The sequence below is a fragment of the Neophocaena asiaeorientalis genome, unplaced genomic scaffold (assembly GCF_003031525.2).
Source record: "Neophocaena asiaeorientalis asiaeorientalis breed wild unplaced genomic scaffold, Neophocaena_asiaeorientalis_V1.1 scaffold528, whole genome shotgun sequence".
Lineage (NCBI taxonomy): Eukaryota > Metazoa > Chordata > Mammalia > Artiodactyla > Phocoenidae > Neophocaena > Neophocaena asiaeorientalis.
The window spans coordinates 726,653-748,331 of record NW_020173938.1 but is presented as its reverse complement, the minus strand read 5'-3'; the positions used below and the strand labels follow the sequence as shown (position 1 = coordinate 748,331).

At 45.4% G+C, this 21,679-nt stretch overlaps 1 protein-coding gene across 1 annotated transcript in view; it reads left to right on the top strand.

Moving 5' to 3' along the window:
- ABHD12 (abhydrolase domain containing 12, lysophospholipase) overlaps positions 1 to 21,679 on the top strand; it is a 68,316-nt gene that overhangs the window by 28,993 nt on the left and 17,644 nt on the right. Inside the window, exon 4 of the mRNA XM_024752685.1 lies at positions 17,852 to 17,976. Coding sequence (XP_024608453.1) covers positions 17,852 to 17,976 — 125 coding nt within the window. The remainder of the gene's footprint in view (positions 1 to 17,851; positions 17,977 to 21,679) is intronic.

Sequence of the window (21,679 nt, the reverse complement as noted above, 5' to 3'; positions counted from 1 at the left end):
CACTGCGTCACCGGGGAAGTCCCGCCTGTCAGTATTCTTATTCTTTGCCAAAACATAGGTGAAGATGGAACTTCATTGTTTAATGTGTGTTTCTACATGTGCTACGTGTTTCAATAACAGAAAATGTCACATAATACTGTAGCTCTGTAGCCCTTTGCACTGAAGATAAATTTTCACAGTATTGTCTCATTTGGAGTCTATGTTTTGGTCAAATGAAAATGGAAGGAGAATGAATTCAAGAGCTACTTCAGTAGAGTCTCAGAATGGCCTTGACCCAGAGGGCAGGATGGCATGGTCCTGGGGCATTTGGTCACCCTGTTTCCTGCTGTGGTGCAGCAGGAGGCTTTTCTACTCCATTCGCAGCACAAGAAACCCCAGGCTTAGAGATTCTCAAGTGGATGGAAATGCAGATGCTTACGTTTGTTTTTTCTAAAGCTGCCTTTTGTACCTTCATATTCTACTGTTTCATTGACAAGTCTACTATTTATTACACTTAACATTAAATATTGATCAAAGACACCTATCTCATCAACCAACATTGTAATAAAAAGTAAAATGTCAAACATTTTATTTACTGCCTGGCACATAGTAGATGCCTGATAAATATTTGTTAGATGAATGGAAATTCAATTGAAGAGGCAAGACTTTTCATCTGTACTCACTGCTACTGTAAAATATTATTCTGAATACTCTAGATATTATGGGAAGTTAAGAAAATGTAAAGATAAACCTATAAAGAGGAGCAAAAAGTTTCATTGCTTGCTTGCAGATAATGAATTTTTAACTGGAAAACGCCAATAAAAGTCAACCAAAAAGTTCTCAGAACTATTGGAGCTCAGTTAGATTTTCAAATGCAAAATAAATATACAGCAATTAATAGCTTCCTTATATACCAGTAACTAGCCAGCTAGAAAAATGTAACAGGATAAGCTCTATTTCACATTAAAGACAAGAACTATATAATATCTAAGAATAAGTATATAAGAAATACATAGCATCTCTATGAAGAAAATTATTCAGCTTTACTGAGAACATAAAATAATACTTGTTTAAGTGGAGAGATACATTTGTTTTTAGATGAGAATCCATTATATTGAAAAGATGGTGGGTGTTTCTTTCCCAAATAGATTTAATGCAGTTCTGCCTGGGATCAGTCTGCCTCAGTTTTCCTTTAGGGAAGGCAGGACGCAAGGTCATGAGTAGTTCCGAGGAACACACGTCTTCCACGGTTGCAAACAGGAGCCAGGGACCAGGGACTGGGAGGTCAGCAGAAAGGTAGTCAGAGTGTGGAGGCTGCCCTGTATTTTTTGCTCCTGAACTCACCACCTCTCTGGGCACTGAGGAAGAAGACTGGGATTCTCTGCATTCTAAACTTTCATGTATTTTCTTCTGTTTTTTAGAGTATCTGGCCCTCTGTAGTCCAGAAACCTTCTGTTTACCTTTTGCAGAGAATAAACCTTCAGTCTTTTGGTGGGGTGGGGTAGTGGCCCCATCAGTGAAGTAGGAGTCTGGAGGGATTTTTCACATTGTCCTCCTGATTTGGGTCCCAGCCTGAGCCCCTTCCACAGGCACTGGAGCCACCTGTCACATGCCTTATCTCTTTGAATGCTGGATTAGGACTCTCCTGGGGGTGTCAGCTAAATTTGGAAGCTTTCCAGCTTCTAAAATTTGGGTGTCTCTCCTCTCATTCTTTGCCCCTAGGGTATTATGCTTAAAAAAAAATCACTGTCATTTTTGTGGGGTTTTGAGACAGAACAGTTAAATCTACCACCTTTAGCCTTGTATATAAAATTTTAATGTCTCTTCAAGGCAGCATTGTAGATGGAGAAAACCTTTTGGGTAACTATTTAGGAATATATAAACTCAACCCTTCTTCCCACCATATTCCAAAATATATTCCAGGATTAAATGTAAAATGTAAAGCTGTAAAAGAAAAATAAGAAAAATTTTTTGATTTTTTTTAAATTGAAGTATAGTTGATTTACAGTGTTGTGCCAGTCTCTGCTGTGCAGCAGTGACTCAGTTATACACATACAGACGTTCTTTTTTTTATAATCTTTTCTGTCATGGTTTTATCACAGGATATTGAATATAGTTCCCTGTGCTATATATTAGGACTTCGTTGTTGATCCATTCTAAATGTAATAGTTTGCATCTACTAACCCCAGCCTCCCAGTCCATCCCTCTCCCTCCCCCCTCCCCCTTGGCAACCACAAGTCTGTTCTCTATGTCTATGAGTCTGTTTCCGTTTTTTAGATAGGTGCATTTGTGCCCTATTTTAGATTCCACATATAAGTGATATCATACGGTATTTGTCTTTCTCTTTCTGACTTCACTTAGTATGATAATCTCTAGTTTCATCCATGTTGCTGCAAATGGCATTATTTCATTCTTTCAGATGGCTGAGTAGCAGTCCATTTTATATATGTACCACGTCTTCTTTATCCATTCATCTGTTGATGGACATTTAGGTTGTTTCCATGCCTTGGCTATTTTGAATAGTGCTGCTGTGAACATAGGAGTGCATGTATCTTTTTTTTTAAAAAAAAAATGTATTTTATTTTTGGCTGCCTTGGGTCTTCGTTGCTGCACGCGGGCTTTCCCTAGTTGCGGTGAGCAGGGGCTACTCTTCGTTGTGGTGCGTGGGCTTCTCATTGTGGTGGCTTCTCTTGCTGTGGAGCACGGGCTCTAGGTATAGGGGCTTCAGTAGTTGTGGCACGTGGGCTCAATAGTTGTGGCTCGCGGGCTGTAGAGCACAGGCTCAGTAGTTGTGGCACATGGGCTTAGTTGCTCCACAGTATGTGGGATCTTCCCAGACCAGGGCTTGAACCCGTGTCCCCTGCATTGGCAGGCGGATTCTTAACCACTGTGCCGCCAGGGGAGTCCTGCATGTATCTTTTTGAATTATAGATTTGTCCAGGTATGTTCCCAGGAGTGGGATTGCTGGATCATATGGTAATTCTATTTTTATTTTTCTTAGGAACCTCCATACTGTTTTCCATAGTGGCTGTACCAACTTACATTCCCACCAACAGGTGGGAGGAGGGCTCCCTTTCCTCCACACCCTCTCCAGCATTTGTTGTTTGTAGATGTTTTAATGATGGTTATTGTGCCCAGCGTGAGGTGCTACCTCATTGTAGTTTTGATTTGCATTTGTCTAATAGTTAGTGATGTCGAGCATCTTTTCATGTGCCTACTGGCCATCTGTATGTCTTCTTTGGAGAAATATCTTTTAAGGTCTTCTGCCCATTTTTCGATTGGGTTGTTTGTTTTTTTGTTGTTGAGTTGTATGAGCTGTTTGTATATTTTGGAGATTAAGCCCTTGTCTGTCGCATCATTTGCAAATATTTTCTCCCATTCGATAGGTTATCTTTTCGTTTTTTTTTTTAAGAATCTTTATCCAGTGTCAAGATCAGAGAAGAATGTATACCCTTAGAGGAAGAAAACGTAAAGAAAAAGACTAATACAATAAGAACAGAAAAAAATTGAAAATTCTCTTATAATTACAAATTTTACCAAATAAAAAGACAAATGACAGAGGGAAATATTTTAGAAATATATAAAATGTCAGACAGAGGGACAATATCCTTAATTAAGTAATTGTAAGAGGAGAGCACAATTAGATTGAGCAGCCAGGGAGACTTTGGGGCAAGCAGCCTTGATGCTGAAACCTGGAGGAAGCACAGGGCTGGGGACATGAACTGGTCTCAGAGGTGGGGAAGCATTAGGCCCGTGCAGGTAACTGATAGCTGGAGGGTCAGAGGTGGGCAGTCCCCCCAGGACCTGTTTCAGATGCTCTTGCATGTAAAGGTTTAAGTGAGACAGTGATATGACCAAGTTTGCCTTTGAAAAGGATCTCTCTGGCTGTATAGCAGGCAGGCGGAGGTTGGGGGTTCCATTTAAGAAGTCTCTTCAGAAGACCAAGGTATTGATCTCCAAAATGGGATGGGTTCACCCAGGAGGTGGGTGAGACACAGTCATTAAGGTATGGGAAGGAAATATTGGGACCTCTAATTATATTCATGTTCAGATATTAACCACCCAGTTATACATGTGTTTAATTTAAAACAAATGTATATATTGAGGGCATGTTCCAAAAATGTTACTGATTGAATGTGTAATCAAGAAAGTTTAGGGCTGCTGGTCTAGGCAAGATATGTGGCTGGCCTGAAGCAGAGAGGCAGCAGACGAGGTGACTAGAGGTGTATGGGTTTGAAATGTTTTGGAGTCTTGGTGTGCATTGGAAGTGGAGGTGGGGCAAGAAGGGGTATCAGGAATGACTGCTGGAGGTCTACCACGGGCACAGGTATTTGCTGAGATGGAGAACTGGAGGGGAAGCAGATGGAAGCAGAGGGGGAGAGGGTGGAAGATCAAGCATTTGGTTTTGGACATGGTAGTTTTGATTTGCCTGTGGGACTCCACGTGGAGACACTGAAGATAGCTGGGTATACAGCGCTGTACCTGGAGCTCAGTCCTTTGAGGCCTGCACGTTGTTGATGTGACCTGAGTGTTGGTCAGGGCAGACCAGGTCATGCAGCAGAACTCCTGGGTCACTGGTATATTTCTTACCCCACTGTGTGTCTGGTGTGGCCTCTGCTTGTTGTGGTCACTGAGGATCCAGGCCAGCAGGGCCTCCAGCTCCACACACCCTCCCTCCACCTTGTGGGCCGTTGCTGCTCCTGAAGCGGAAGGGACATGGTCTCTGCTCACATTTCATTAGCCAAAGCAAGTCACTTGGCCGCCCCTAACTCTAAAGGGGAAGGGGGATGTGCCATCCTGCCCTGGGCCCAGGAAGGCACAGAGCCAGAGAGAACGGTGAGCGGCACTGGCGACTGCCATGTATTCTGTGCAAGAGCTGATGGGCTCGGCTATTTTTAGCGGATGACAGTCGAGTAGCACTGGGCCCGCAGCACGGAGCACTGTGCTCCCCTCTTCGCTGCCTTAGGGCATGTCCTGGGGGCCTAGGGCAGAACACCACTCAAGCTGAACAGGAAGGTCCTGTGACTCTGCTAGAAAACGCAAGTGTTCTGGGGACCAAGGGCCACAGAAGTGAGGTGGGTCTGCCTGTGAGCTGCCAGAGCCGGGTGGGGTCCACCCCGGAGGAGGCTGGCAGCCCCACCACAGCCCTGCACCCACTTCCCGCTTAGCTTCCCTTCTGCTGCTGCATGCCACATTACTGCCGTCATTTCTGAAGCATGAAACTACTGCTTTTAAGCACTAACGTGGTTAAAGAGTAATTGTAATTTAGGATACCAGAGCAGGAAATTAGAGCTCAGCTGGGTAGTTCGGCCAAGCAGGGCTGGACAAAGCCAGCCCAGGACAGAAGCTCTTTCAGTTCAGCTCAGTGTTCCTTCTCCATGTGCGAGACCGAGACCATGACCGTGCTGAGCATTTCATGTCCTTGTTCGTTTACTCTGCACAACGGGCCTTTCAGGTAGATTCCATTAGAGTGAGGGAACTGAGGCTCAGAGTCGGGCTGTTAGGAGTGACAGGCCATCTCTGCCTCCACTGCTATGCAGAGCCCAGGTTTGGGAGCACGGTGCCTCGCACTTTACAGGTGCTCCCACTGGAGGGAAGCACAGCTGCCTGAGGGGCTGTTTTACTGGATGGGGGCCTTGCTCTGAGTCTTCACCCAGCACTCTGTTCCCTCCCCTGGTAGAGGAATCAGGCAGGTTATTGAAACATCTAACTCGGGAACAGTAAGGTGAAAAGCAAATCACTATCAATTTGGAAATCGGAGGGGAAGCAGGTGCCATTCCTGCACCTGCCTCCTCACACATTTTCCCAGAACTGCAGCCCTTCTGCCTGTCTGGGCGCATCTGAGGGTTGCTCACCGGGGCTCGTGGAGGTGGAGTCTGTCCCCAGGTTGGTCCCTGAAGGGCTCCAGTCCTGGTGCTAGAGAGGTGGACACATCCACAGCAGCAGTGGGTATGCTGGCTGAGGTCACACGTCCAGGAAGGAGAGGGTGGCCAGTTCCCAACAGTTTTAAACCATTGGGTGTCGGAGCAGCGCATGGGAAATGGCTGTTCGGAAGCTGATAGGCTTAGTTGCATAGAGAATCTTGAGAGCACTGAGCATTTATTGCCTAAGGGAAGTCTGAGGGCTTGTGCCAGCTGCCCTGTAGAGGGCCTGTGGGAAATGAAGCCTCCACAGCGTCAGGTGCTGGGAGCAGGCAGACCAGCAGGAGTTACTGTGGGGGCCTGGCCTTAGGTATCATTTCTCCTGTTCAGTTTGGCAGGTGCTGTTTGACTGGAACACACTAAGGTATACTTTTGTTTTTCATCTCCATAGTGCAGGAACTACATTGATATAAACAAGCTCATTCACTGAAGTTTTCCTCAGTAAAGAACATCTTTTGGGCTTCCTTGGTTCCTAGATTTGGCTTCTATTCTTTCAAGAAAGGTCTCTCTCTCTCTCTCTCTCTTCTTTTAATTTAATTTTATTTATTTGGTTGCACCGGGTCTTAGTTGCAGCAGGCGGGCTCCTTAGTTGCGGCTCGCCAGCTCCATGTTTGTGGCATGCGAACTCTTGGTTGCGGCGTGCGTGTGGGATCTAGTTCCCTGACCAGGGATTGAACCCACCCCCCTGCTTTGGGACTGCACCACCAGGGAAGTCCCAAGAAAGGCCTCTCTTTATCTACCCATCAGTGCTTCATATTATCGCCCTAGTTTCACAGCTCAAAGTGGGGAAAAAGAAGACAGCCTCCTTAAAGTATAAATGACAACTTTCATTTGGTGGCATGCAATGAAAGATCTTTAAAAATATATACCTTCTCAGTTTGCTCAAAAAAGGGGTTTTGCTCTTTTGGCAGGAAATGGTTAAAAAAAAATTTTTTTTTTAAATGACAGCTCCATCCACAGGAAGTTTTCTTAGGCTGAGCTCAGAGACACAGCCTTTCTCATTAAACATGATGAGTGCAGCCTCATTCTTATTTTCTGTCTTGACCTTAAAATGGGGACAGGGCTTTGTTGTTTAAAATCTTCATTTGTTATCTGCCTGTTTTCCTTTGTTAGCAGAATGAGAGTGAACCCCTGCTAGTCTTGATGTCCTGCATGAACTGTTTTCCAGCTGCGGATTGACAGAGTATCCGACAGGGTTCACTTCTTAACACCTGCTGGTTCCTTCTAATACAGAATTTCCAGCTCTAGCCTCGCAGAGGACATGGTAGTGTTTATATGAGGTGGGGGCCTTTGGGAATGATGGTACTGTTATTTTTTCCCATTTCCTGTTCCAAAGAGAGACTTTGACAGCTCAAACCTCTTACAAAGAAATAATGCTTCCATTGTTCAAAGCAGTTCAATTATGTTTGAGTATCTCTTTAGAAGGCACGGAAGGAGAAGAAAAAGAGAGGTAGGAAAGGGAAAGCCCAGGTCAGATAAGCGAGCAGACAGAGAAGCGATGGGGCCAGTTTCTTGGTCTGAACTGCTGGAGGGGGTGTGAAGACTGTCGTTCTGAGAAGATGGGATGGATGGCCAAGAGCTGAGCAGACCAGACAAGTTCATTTTTCTTCTAGTGTAACCTTTATTAATTTTTTCTGACAGCACAGTCCTGTCTTGCATAGGATTTTGCGGACTCAGTAGTTTGGCTTGCTGGATTTGGTTTGGTGTTGTCATGTTCCCCAGGTCGCTTGGGATCCTGTGTGTCTCTGTGAATGGTCTGACCCAAGAACGTCTTTGTCTTGGACATCAGGAAAGATGGCCTGCGTTCAGTTCCACATGGACCGTGTGCTCATACACGAGCCTCAGTTTCTCATCTGGAACCTGGGACTTATATACAACATTTTAGCCCAGAAGGCATGAGGCTTGGCAATTGATGCCAAAAAGTCAGCCATAAGTGTGAATGAACTTCTGTGGAAGGACCTGTTTTGGCACCAGAGCTGAGGTCAGTTGCAGGAGAGTCCTCCCACTGTGGAAGCCAGTAGGTGTCTCCTTCACTGCCGTTCCTGCCTCCCATCCTGCTTCTGGGGCAGCATGCACCCCTGTGTCTGGCTTCCACCTCCCACAGCGGTGAACTGGCACTGCAGGTAGGAGCAGTCCTTAGGGCCAAATTCTGGTTATTGGTTTTTTGCTTACTCCCAGATACAGTTTCCTGCTTCATTGAGCTTATTTGATCTGTCGAGGCCAAAAACTCCTTTTTGTTTGTTTGCTTATGAAAGTGGTTTAAGTCTTAAAATTAGAACCTTCAGGTCCTGTCCTGAGAGACTGAAGGGCTCCTTTGGCCACTCCAGGGTGGCTTCCTTTGTCCCCAGTTCTCTGTCCCTCGTAGTATGTTTGTTTGTTTGTTTGTTTGCAGTACGTGGACCTCTCACTGTTGTGGCCTCTCCTGTTGCGGAGCACAGGCTCCGGACGCGCAGCCTCAGCGGCCATGGGTCACGGGCACAGCCACACTGCGGCATGTGGGGTTTTTCCGGACCGGGGCACGAACCTGTGTCCCCCGCATCGGCAGGCGGACTCTCAACCACTGCGCTACCAGGGAAGCCCCCTCCTAGGTTTCTACAGAGACTCTCAGGAAGGATTCAGGCATGCTCAGCACCCTTACTGGCCTGTTCCAACCACAGGGGAAGGGAGATGCCATACAAAGCTCTGAAGTGCGGGTGGTGGCACATTAATGATCATGGGCATTGAGTCTGGCTCGGCAGGGACAGAGGGAAAGGCCGTGAAGGTGAAGTAAGTGGCAGTGTCGCAGGAAAGAAAGTGGGGCCAGAGAGGATGGTCATGTCCCAGGTCTCAGGTGAGTTCCTGGGACGGGGGATGGCCACTGAGTGTGGGTTCTTGGCTTTGTGCAGGAAAGAATTCAAGAGCGAGCCATAGTAAAGTAATAAGAAAGTTTATTCGGGGACTTCCCTGGTGGCGCAGTGGTTAAGAATCCGCCTGCCAATGCAGGGGACACAGGTTTGAGCCCTGGTCTGGGAAGATCCCACGTGCCGCGGAGCAACTAAGCCCGTGTGCCATAACTACTGAGCCTGCACTCTAGAGCCCACAGGCCACAACTACTGAGCCCACATGCCACAACTACTGAAGCCCGTGCACCTAGAGCCTGTGCTCCGCAACAAGAGAAGCCACCGCAATGAGAAGCCTGTGTACCGCAACAAAGAGTAGCCCCTGCTCGCCGCAACTAGAGAAAAATCCGTGCGCAGCAACGAAGGTCCAGTGTAGCCAAAAATTAATTAATTAATTAATTATTTTAAAAAGGAAGTTTATTCAGGGAGATACACACTCCATAGACAGAGTGTAAGCCATCTCAGAAGGTGAGAGGCACCAGGGTACGGGGTTGTCAGTTTTTATAGGGGTGGGTAATTTCATAGGCTAATGAGTGGGAGGATTATTCCAACTATTTTGGGGAAAGGATGGGAATTTCCAGGAATTGGGCCGCTGCCCACTTTGTGACCTTTATGTTTGGCCTTGGAACTGTCATGACGCCTGTGGATGTGTTATTTAGCGTGTTGTATTACAGTGAGCATATACTGAGGCTCAAGGTCTAGTGGAAGTCAACTCGTCCACCATCTTGGAGCAGGTTGGTTCTAACCAGTTTATGTTGTGTCCTTGATGGCTGTCATTCTTTTAAAGGTTATGCCCTGCCCCCTTCCTGTCTCAGCAAGTGCTGAGGTGCTCAGGGGCTGCTGGGTGGGCAGGCAGCTGTGGTCTCCTCAAGTCATACTTCAGACCAATAAAACTAGAATTTCTTTTTTTTCTTTCTTTAGTTTTATTATTATTTTTTCTTTTTCTTTTTTTGGCCACGCTGCACGGCATTCAGGACCTTAGTTTCCTGACCAGGGAGCAAACCCATGCCTCCTGCAGTGGACCGCCAGGGAATTCCCAAAACTAGAATTTCTGAAGCAAGTTCCAGGCATTGATATTTTGTAAATTTCTCCAAAGATTCTAATACACAACCAAGTGACTGTCAACCAGAGTAACTTTCAGCGTAGATGCTTGGTTGAAGACACAAACTATGAAATAGAAGAAAACTGTGGAACTCAAGTGTAGTTGGAGCCCAGAGAAATTGGTGGTGGTTCTGATAATTTTCTGCATTAATGATCATGGGGCAGTCATTCTTTGATCAAACATTCACTGAGCACAAACTGTAGGCGTGGCATTGATTTAGCTACCACAGAGACAAAGGTGAAAGACGGGGTCCCTGCTGGAAGGACTTCATCTGTTGGAGAAAGATGGCCAGACCCGATGATTATGCTGCTGAGAGAAAAACTTTTCCAGCATAAATTTAGATCTGAAGTAATTGACAATAGACAGATTAACAGGAGAAAAGTTTATTATGCATGTGGGAGTGCTCTGTAACTAGAGCAGCTACCCAAACAGCCAGAGGGAAAGGGTTTATATTGCCAGTTTCATAAAGGGGAGGGGCAGGACTGAGGCTTGTTGATACAGTGTTTTTGGATGTCCTGCGCCCAAGGTCAGTCACCTCCCTGACTGGAGACCTCCCCAAGGGCGGTTTGTGGCAGCTACTCTTCTAGAGCTCTGCCTTAGGCAGAGGAGGGAATTTCCAATGAGATTTCTTTCTGCATCTATTAGAAATCAGATGTTTTCATTTTGAAGTAATTTTGACCATTTCTTTTGGGTTGTCAGTCCCCACATTCCCCCAGTTGAAACTTCCCAAGAAGTTTCACAAGTGAGGAGCTGGTTGATTGCTGCAGAGAGAAGACTCAGCTGAGAAGGTGAGAAATAGGCAATCTGCAGTAGGAAAGAAGACCTTGGGTTAGAACAAGCAAACAAAAAGAAAAACAAAGATTAATGGTTGGAGCAGATTCTAAACCCATTTTCTGAGTCCAGAGGGCAGTCAGTTGAGAAGATATTTAAACGTTGAGTTTGAAGCATTTTTAGGTTGTGGAGGGAGGATGGCAATAAGATGGATTTCTTGGTTTGCAGTTTGAATGTCTTTGGTAATGGCATCCCACACGTGATCTGCTGTGGTGAAGGCTCGAAAAGGTTTACATCAAGTTGACCAGCTTCATCCGGAAGGACTTTTCAGATCCTCAGGGAAGGGGAAACTGCACGACAGCCTGGAGTCCCATTGAGGATCTGGGCAGTCAGAGGGTGTGAAGAAAATTAGAAATGTTAACTTGGAGGGTTGTAACCAGGTACTGAAGGAAACCCAAAGAATTGAGAATTTGGTGAAGACTGATAAAATGTACAAGAGGGCAGGATCTAGACCAGTTTACAGATAGATAATAAAACCTCAAAGATAATGAACAGGACTAGAAATCTGAATAACCCACAAGGGTGTGTTACAGTTTTCTGTTGAAACATAAAATTTCTCTCCACAGTCGTGTCCTTCTTTGATCAGAGATACTCAAAGTAAGATTATTTTTATTTATTTAAAAAAAAAAAAGATTTGGCCTAATCATTTACATAAGTGCAGCAAGCATGCCAGTTGACCACATGGGCCTCTTAAAAGTTTGCTTTGCTGGAACATTTTATAAGGAATCTCAGACTTTTAAAAGTCATTCGAAGCTAGGAAGCCAAGCCAAGAACTGCAGTACCTATAGATTTGGATGAATTCCTATCTTCCTGAAGTCCTTAAAATATCCTACAGTTTTGGGGCCTGCCAGGAAGTGACCTGTAAGTAAGGCTGGGAACTATGTAAATTAGGTACCAGGCCTATTTTTCTAAGAAGCGTTTCTAAACATTGGTTCCATAAAGTCAGCCTTAGTTCCTTAAAGCTGTCTGGTCGTATACAATTCTATGAACCATTTAAAAATATGCCATTCCAGTCAAAGCCTTGGTTATATAATCATTGTTTCCAATTGTGTTCTGCACAAGGAAGATGGATTCTTGCTGAAGTTATGCAAGTAACTACATTGCCATGAAAATAAGAATAGTCAGTCAGAGTCTCTGAATTCTGGAGGGATCAGGCAGGGGAAAAGATAAATGTTTGTTACCAAAGTTAGTGTGCCCGATGCACAGTGAAGCCAAACAAACCAGCACATCAGAGTTTGGAGCAGAGAAAGGTTTATTGCAGGGCCAAGCAAGGAGAACCGGTGGCTCATGCTCAAAAACCCCTGATGGCTTTGGTGGAAAAGTTTTTATAGGCAAGATTTGGGGCGAGGGCTGCAGGGTGTGTAACTTTCTTCTGATTGGTTGGTGGTGAGGTATTACGATGGTGCTCCAGGAATCTTGTGCTCAGCCTGAAATTACCATCCTTCGCCTGGATGGGGGCCTTAGTTCCTGCAGAAGACACTCAAAGATATTGTTTTGTATATCCCTTGAGGAGGAACCAGGACCCTGCCCCAAGGGTGCACTGTTGTTCTTGACTGCCCCTCCCTTGTTTCTCATTGCCTCCCTTCCCCAATTAGCAGCTGTTTGAATCTGCCGTTTGGAAATCAGGGAAGGTCAAGGAGGCTGAGTGAAGCCTATCTCCTAGAAACAGGGGGTGCAGAAGGGCTTTTTGTGCCCAGGAGGGCCCCACAGAGTCCTGCTTGGTTTCAGCTATTGTTGAAAAATCCATTCATAAAACTTTTATATCACGTCAGCCTGATACACTGGTTCTTTTATATTGATTGATTGATTGATTGATTGCCACGTTGGGTCTTCGTTGTTGCTCGCGGGCTTTCTCTGATTGCAGCGAGCGGGGACTACTCTTCGTTGTGGTGCACGGGCTTCTCGCTGCAATGGCTTCTCTTGCTGTGGAGCACGGGCTCTAGGCGCGCGGGCTTCAGTAGTTGTTGCTTGCGGGATCTACAGCGCAGGCTTAGTAGTTGTGGCCCACAGGCTTAGTTGGTCCGCGGCATGTGGGATCTTCCCGGACCAGGGATTGAACCCATGTCCCCTGCATTGGCAGGCAGATTCTTAACCACTTCGCCACCAGGGAAGTCCAATACACTGGTTCTTAACAGTTATACTGAGATTGTTTCATGAATGCTGTAAGCTAGCCATCATCAAGTTATTTCCCTGTTTATTATTTTTATAACACATGTGTTAGGCAAGTTTCAAAAAAAAATCACAGAATAAAAACCTTAGTTAAATACGTGGGTTTTGTTTTATTGCTGCACTTGATATACATGAAATAATGGATTTCAAGCAATTTTACTGCATATCTACTTGTACTTTTATTCTTAGGTTGAGTTTATAATCTTAATAATCTAGTAGATTATATTAGGTTGTTATTCTACCTGGGTTTATTAGTCAAATAATGTGTGCTCATATTATACTTAATGCTGATAACTCGGAGTGAAACCATGCACTTCAGGTGGGACTTGAACCCACATGCCAGGAGTTGAACCTGGTCAAAACCCACTGTCTTTTCATTGAGGTCACACACCTGGTCTCAGGACTTCATGAAGCTCAGGTTCCTTATGTCTTGTCGACTGAGAGACGCAGTGATAGGTAGAAGTGGATTTATTTAGAGAGAAACACACTCCACAGAGTGTGGACCATCTCAGAAGGTGAGAGTCCCCGAAATATGGTGTGGTTAGCTTTTACGGGCTGGGTAAATTTCATAGGCTAATGAGCAGGATTATTCCAACTATTTCGGGGAAGGGGCGGGGATTTCTAGGAATTGGGCCACTGCCTGCTTTTGGCCTTTTTTGGTTGCCCTCAGAACTGTCATGGCACTGGTGGGTACGTCATTTAGCAAATGCATTACAATTAGCATATAATGAGGCTCAAGGTCTACTGGAAGTCGAATCTCCCACCATCTTGGATCTAGTTGGTTCTAACCAGTTTTTGTCTTGTCCTTTGGCTGTGTCACTCTTTTAAAGGTTGTGCCCTGCCCCCTTCCCTCCTGTTTCAAGAGGACAACTGCTTTTATTAAACTGACACCACTAAACTGGTTTTATTTATACATGAGCTTGAAAAATATTTGGGTTCTTATACTTCTGGGAGTTTTAGGAATATTTAATTTGTCACTTATTTCTCTTTAAGCCAATTGGAACAGAGCTCCTTAAAGGGGTTTTATAAATTAATTTGGTAATACAATCCAGGGCTAGGAAAACATCACAAATACAGTGGACCCTTGAACAACACGGGTTTGAACTATGCGGGCGGGTCCACTCATAAACAGATTTTTTTTCACCAAAGACGTACCACAGTACCACATGATCCACGGTTGGTTGAATCCACAGAAGCAGAACCGCAAAAATGGAGGGCCAACTTTAAGTTATACTCAGATTTTCAATTGCATGGAGGGTTGGCACCCCTAACCCCTTCGCTGTTCAAGGGTCAGCTGTAGCTTATATATGTACATACATACACACACATATGTCCATACATATGTAAACAGACAGTCAGATACAAAGAGAGATCTTACTGCACTCGTCCTGACAGCTGAGCCACCAGTCAGCATAATCACAGTCACACAAAACTCAGCAGCTTATGTAACGTAAGAGTTGGTTCTCATCTTTGCCCTGCTTTATTTATCTTTTTATCTGAATTTAGTTTTGGGGAAATGGAACAATTTAAGGTACCTGCTCAAGATGAGGACTAATGCTTTTTTACTATATTTGACTTTTAAGATGCTCATTTCCCATGATATGTAATCCTGTGGAGGCAGTGGACTAAATTTCAGGTGAGGGACCTTTTGAGAATACCAGGCAGCAGTCTGGGTGTTTCCACAGCCCAGCTGCGTGGGTAAAACACCTGACCTATCTCCAATATGTCATTTTTCCTTTTCTTCCTCAGGTAGAGGCTGTGTGGAGTCCCTGAGTCCCTTAACAGCCCCGCATGTAGGCAGGGGCCTAAAGCTCTAGTGGCTGTAGGGAGGTGGGGCTGAGGTGGGAAGGACAAGGCCTGGCAGGGTGGACAGAAGGAGCCGGTAGAAAGGTCAGGCACGCGTACAGCCCTCTCTGGGATGCCTTCTGAGGAGACGGCTTGGGATTTCCAGACAGAAAGTAGAGTTAGGGGATCAGGGGATGAAAAATTACTGAGGAGATATCAAGGGTGGAGGGACTCTTGCTAAAGGCAGGTCAAGGGTTTAGACATCAAAGGTGGGGGGATGATGGACTTGATCAGATATCAAGGTGGGGGATGACTTAGCAGGATTCTTGCTAAAGGCAGGTCAAGGTCAAGGCAAGAGGGCTCAGTTCTTGGTAAAAGCTGAGAAAGTGAATGTCTAATGACTGCATCAAAATTTTACAAGTCAGGTGGTGTCAAATTCTTAGCTGTCAACAAAAATGAAAAAGGGCTTATTTGAGTTTTTTTACTGTGTGATTTTGAGCATGTAACCCTGAAGAAATGGTGATACTAGTAAACTTCCACTCCCTTTTACTGATGTGAACAAGTTCTCAATACTTATGTGTTTAAAAACCAAAAACAGAAATAGAATTAATGCTAACCGCCCCACTTTTTTCTATCAATAAGTAATATATAGAGAGAGACATGATGCATTTGGGAAAATAGTGGAATCCATCTCATTTAAAGATGTATTTTCAATAAAAGTTTACTTTTCATGCTTAATAATAATTTACCAAAAATATAACATATTTGTCATTTTGATTACTGTGTATGATAATAATTATAATAACTCAATCCAGAAGAAAATGATTTTAATGTAGAAGAGCCTTATTGCTACAGGTAGATACATTTTTTTCATTTCTATTTCTATATATTTTTTTTGTTCGAGAGGAATATGACAGCTAGTAAGTGGTAGATTGGATGCTGGACCAGATCATTTGACTTCAGAGCCGGCACCTTAACCACTACATCGTATGCCTTTCCTCAGTGAATGGGTAGACTGTACATGGAATTTAAGATGCCCTTTTAAACTTCTCCTGCATCATCTAGTTAACTCCTGTATTCCTGACTTAGTGTTTCCACCAGTGGCCCTTTCCCTGGAAGCCCAGACTAGGTCAGGTCACCCTGCACCAGATGCCTCTCTCACAGCCCTTTGTCTGCCCCGCTGAGCTGAGAGCACAGCAGAGACGCAGACAGCATCGTCTGCTGCCCTTATTGTCCACTTGCCCCAGGAGTGCCCCGTGCTCAGTAACGACTGGTGGATGAGCCAGTGAATGAGTGAAAGGATTACATCGTCAGATATGCATATTTGTCATCAGCTTTATTGAGGTATTATTTACATCAGCTTTGTTGAAGTATTATTTACATGCGATAAAATTTACCAACATATACATTCATGCGTCCACAACCACAGTCCAGATAAAGAACACTTCTATCACTGCAAAAGTTGCCTCGTGCCCCTTGCAATCTCTTTCCTCTACTCCCAGCCTCTGAGGTCACTGTTCTGCATTTCTGTCTCTGTAGTTTTGCTTTTTCTGGAATTTCAGACAAATGGGATTATACAGTATGTAGTCTTTTGTGTCTGTCTTATTTAACTTAGCCTAATGCTTTTTTAAAAACTTTTTATTTATTTATTTTTATAAATTTATTTATTTTTGGCTGCATTTGCTCTTCGTTGCTGCACGCGGGCTTTCTCTAGTTGCGGCGCGTGGGCTTCTCATTGCGGTGGCTTCTCGTTGCGGAGCACAGGCTAGGCGCGCAGGCTTCCGTAGTTGTGGCACATGGGCTCTAGAGCGCAGGCTCAGCGGTTGTGGTGCATGGGCTTAATTGCTCTGTGCCATGTGAGATCTTCCCGGACCAGTGCTCGAACCCGTGTCTCCTGCATTGGCAGGAGGATTCTAAACCACTGTGCCACCAAGGAAGCCCCTAGCCTAATGCATTCAGATCCTTCTGTATTGTTGCATGTGTCAGCAGTTCAAGGTATATTTTTTAAAACCACCTTACTTTTTTTCGAAATAGTCCAGAAATAAGTAACTAAACCCATTGAGGTTGAGACTTGATATGCTGAGATAAGCAGCAGTTTCCATGTGTGCTTGGGGCTCATGGGGTCCCCAGAACCCTTCAGCACGTCCGTGAGGTCAGAGAGATTTCGTGGTAACACTGAGATGCTGTTTGCCATTTTCACTTTCATTCTCTCATGGGGTTTCGGGAGCTTTCCACATGCTGCGTGACGTGTGGGATTGCAGCAGATTGAATGCAGAGGTAGATACGAGAACGCATCTGTCTTCTGTTAAGCTGTCTGGCTTAAAGAAATTTGTAAAAATCTCCTCACTAAAATTTTTCGTTTTGGAAAATATAATCATTTTTTATAACATGTTAATTATATTTATTATTGTTATTAGATGACTTAATAGATATTTAAAATTTTTCTTTAATTTCTCATAAAACAAAGAGTAATAAACACAAATCATATGAACAGAAGCTCTTTTGGGCCCTCAATTTTTCAGTTGTAGAGAGGCCCTTAGTCCAAGAAATTTGAGACTCTCTGGGCTAGGGACATTTTTTAACAGGGGATCAGGAACAGAATGAGGAAGTCTTGGAGCTGGTTGTGGATTAGAAGAGTCTTGAGACCTGGGATGATGACCTGGCCTGAGGTGCCCGCAAAAGGGGCCTCTGGAGGGTATGCGGGCAGAAATATGAGAACATGCAGTGATGGCCAGAGCCTTCCGGCCAGCTGCCTCCCGGGACCTGGTGTGGCAGGTTCTGTCGCATACGTGCCTCCTCTGATGGGTAGCCCACACTTGCTTGCAGGAGGGCAGTCAGAGGCTCAGAGGCAGCCACTCTCCTGAGGTGAAGTTGCAGCTACTGTCTGACATGAAGTTGGGCACTTTCTGAGGATCTGATGGCTGTGCTGGGTTCTGATTCCAGGGCACACAAAGGAAATCAGCAGGACTGTTTCTTTGGCTTTCGGGAAACAAATTTTACCCTACTAGAGTAACTGGTAGAGTTCTAAGCGCAAATTAAAAGGCAAAAGCAGGTGGGAGGCTCCTCTTATCATTGGTGATGCTCTTGTTGGAAATGAAAGGTGTGGATCGTGGTCAGTGATGCTGTTAGTAAACCACAGCAGACTCACTCCTGCCTTTGACCTGCTCACTGCTTTTCTCTTTCAGGCGAAAGGGCCTGTGCTTCCGACTGAGGAAGATACTCCTCTTTGTCGTGGGGTTGTACGTGGCCATTCCATTTCTCATCAAACTGTGTCCTGGGATACAGGCCAAACTGATTTTCTTGAATTTCGGTAAGTGCTGTGTGTCCATGTTTCCTTTCATTTTAGTAAGAGTTCATTTTCATGGTGATTTATGTATTTATATATTCACTACTGAGATCAGGAAATAGAGGCTTTTTATTGTCCAGAAGGTTCCCTTTGCCCCCTCCCAGTTAAAAGATGTTTGTAACGAGGGCATTGCTCTTCAGGGTTGGCATTTGTGTGCACAGGTGACTACTGCATGGTGGGGGGGTCTTTCTTCAGCTGAGGTAGGTAGAAATGTTGATAACATGGAGAGTCTTCTGAAGCTGTCATGTTGGGGATGCACTGTCCTTTGTGCAGTCTAGGAGGTTAACTATCCTTGGAAAAGGTGACCACTGAAAATAGTGCCTTAAAAATAATTAGGCCTTTTTTCTTTAAATTAAAAAAAAAATCTTTTTTTTTCCCCCTTAAAAAACCCTGACAACTTGAGGATATGGGGAGGGGGAAGGGTGAGCTGTGACAAAGCGAGAGAGAGGCATGGACATATATACACTACCAAACGTAAGTAAGGTAGATAGCTAGTGGGAAGCAGCCGCATAGCACAGGGAGATCAACTTGGTGCTTTGTGACCGCCTGGAGGGGTGGGATAGGGAGGGTGGGAGACGCAAGAGGGAAGAGATATGGGAACATATGTATATGTATAACTGATTCACTTTGTTATAAAGCAGAAACTAACACACCATTGTAAAGCAATTATCCCCCAATAAAGATGTTAAAATAAAAAACAAAACAAAAAACCCTGACATACTTTGGTTTCTGTGGAATTACATGCTGGCTTTCGAGGTGTTATAGTCTCCTTCAGTTAACTTGGACCTGGTGTGTTCCAAAGTTTGTTTTCTTTTCATGCTATATGTTTACTTTTGGGCAAGTGGGAGGAAAAAGGGTAGAAGTATCAGGTTTATGAAGTGGAAGGTATACGGTTGCCAGGAATAATCCTTTTATGGAGCATCCTTTTACACCTTCAAGATGAGGCCAGGCGGGAAGGGACTGCGCCTGCGGGCCTTCGAGGTCGGTGGATAGAACATGGTGCTTGGCACCAACAGGTGCCTCATGAGAGATGGCTTTGCAGTCGGGTGTGGGGAGCCCTCAGGGCAGGTGAGGCAGGCTCTGCACGCTCTTGGCTGTGCTGGTTTGCAAGGAGTGGGTTTGAACTTGTGTGTGTTGGAGCTGGAGGCTTGGGAAGCTGGGCTGGTGCTGTGGAGGCAGCAGGGGAGCTGGTGAAGAGGAGGTGGGAGGAGAGGACAGACAAGAGGTGTTGCAAGGCAGGGGGTGGGTGGCCCCTCGTCTGGAGTAACTGCACCAGTGCTGCAGACTCTGCAGAGGCCCGTGTGCATTGGGGCACATGAGTTTGGGGTGTTAAGTCTGCAGTAGACTTGATCACAGAAAAGTGGATGTCGCTGCTGAAAGGGAATGTCTGCTCTAAAGAGGCGCAGGAGGAGGAGGGGCAGAAATAGTGAGGTGGATATTTAATACTTCATAAACCTAAAATGCGTTTTGTATTTGGGTGTCATAAAGTAAGTATAAAACACATGTAGGTACACTAAGAAGCATTTGATTTTTCTAACATAAACGTGGCTAAACTTCCAGGAATTTATCATCCCTGAGTTTTCACCACTTGTGAGAAGCACAAACTTAGAAGGAACTCACAACCTGTTAAAATCAAGAAAGTTTTGTTTTTTTCTGACTGTAATGTCCCTTAAATGTCCACAGTCAGTCTAGCACAGAAGAGAGTTTGAGTTACACGCAAACACGAAGCCACAGGCTGTAGATTTCCCAATAGTAGACCTTAGAGTCAGCCCTGCACAGCTTTCCCACAAGGCAGGCCTCCGAACAACTCCAGGCCCCTTGGGCAGGTGTCTTGGCAGCAGGTGGCCTGCTGCCCTCTGGGCTGCCACACCGCGGGGTCCCAGCAAATATTTGAATAGAGTTGATTTTCTTTAGGTCAATCATTGGGGTAACTTTAGACACAGCCCACAAATTTTGCACTGTTGATTTCCTAATGAAATGGCAGGATGTTCCTGGGTTCTCTGGCACAGAAGAGGAGGGCCAGGCTGGGCCGTGGGGCCGCCCTGCACCCCCCAGAGAGACACCCGTCCCCAACTCCTTGTTTCCATATGCCTGCTGTGTGGAAGTGGGATGGTTGTGTGTGCCCCTCCCCGTGGAGGAGATGGGGATCTCCAGGCTGTCTTGCGGTGTGACTTGGCAGTTTCATCTCACGCTTCTGGAGGGCCTGCGTGTTCAGGGGGCACCTTCGTTCTTGTCTCCTCAAGATGTGAATTGTGAGCTGTGGATTTCCATTTGGATATTGAAGGAAGTGTAACAATCTTTTGGGCCCCAAAACATGATTAAAATAGTCTTAAGTTCATAGCAACTCTATCTGAAACTAAATGTATAACTCAGATAAATAAGCATTAGATGAAGGATAGCATCTATGATTTAAGGCATTATTCTACTTAAAATATATTTTCATAAAAAATACATGATCTTTCTAAAAACAAAAGATGAACTGAAAAACTCTGAAAGGCATGAAGAAGAAAACGAAACTTGTTCAGAGAAAATTGCTGTCACATTGTTTATTTCCTGCTGGCCTTTTTGTGTATGTCTGTACATGTTAGCATAAATATATGTGCTTTTCGATACTCCATTCAAAAGTCGGTACCCCCGCCCCCAGCCCGGCGATGTTGTCGTGATAGCAGCGCCTTGTCACAGTCTTTGCTCTAGGATTTAGAACTATCTCCTGGTGGGAAGGAATGTTTCAGTTCAGAGGCTGGTGTAAAACTGCTCTTGTCTGCACACTGCCTTGGGCCTTTTTTGGAGATTAGGGTTAATATATGAATTGCTCATTTGTTGTTCAAGCAGAAGGCCAGCCTGTCCACTACAGCTTCCACGGGACGGCAGTCCTTCGGCCTCCTCTTTTTCCTTCCCCTTAGCAGTCCCTGTGATCCCTGATAGCTTTCTTTCCTTATCCCTTTTTTCTTGTGGAAGCCCAGAGCCCTTCGGGGAACTGGCGTTTGATAAAACCCAGAGGGCCTTCCCGGCCCTTCCCTTGTTGGTGCCCCACCTCTTCCCGTATATCAGGGTGGTCTTTACTCAGTGCCTGGGATGGGGCATAGCCCCGATGTTCAAAGTTCTCAGGCAGTCAGACGTGTTCCCTGCAGCCCAGGAGTTCTGGCCTCTCACCCCACGAGTATCTTCTAGATTGGCTGAGGAAAGGATGGCAGACTCAGTTGTTTTCTGTTCATTCATGTGTTTACTCACTGCTTACCGAGCATCATCTCTTGAGGGTCCTTTCTAAATCGCTCCCGATGATGTTTGTGGTTGCTGATAAATGACAACGAGGTCAGAGGGTGGATGATACACAGCTGGGGAAGCAGGAGAAACCAGAGGCCTGGTCCTGACAGCTGCATGGGCCTGTGTGCTGGGTCCCTGGGCTGTGCACTCAACTTCTGTGTGAGGCGGAGCTTGTAATTGATAGTGATGAGGAGCTGGGTCACTGTCCCCGGCTCCCGACTCCTGCCCCTGCCACCTCAGGGGACTGCTGGCGGGCTGGGTGCTCTCTCCTTGCTTCAGCCCTGCGGTGGAAGCAGGGGCCAGGAGGGTGGGCTCCAGCCTGCATCCCAGAGTCACGGGCCAAGGGCTGTGGCCACACGAAGGCCAGCAGGAGTGAGCCGTGTTCTGGTCCAGGCAGATCCTG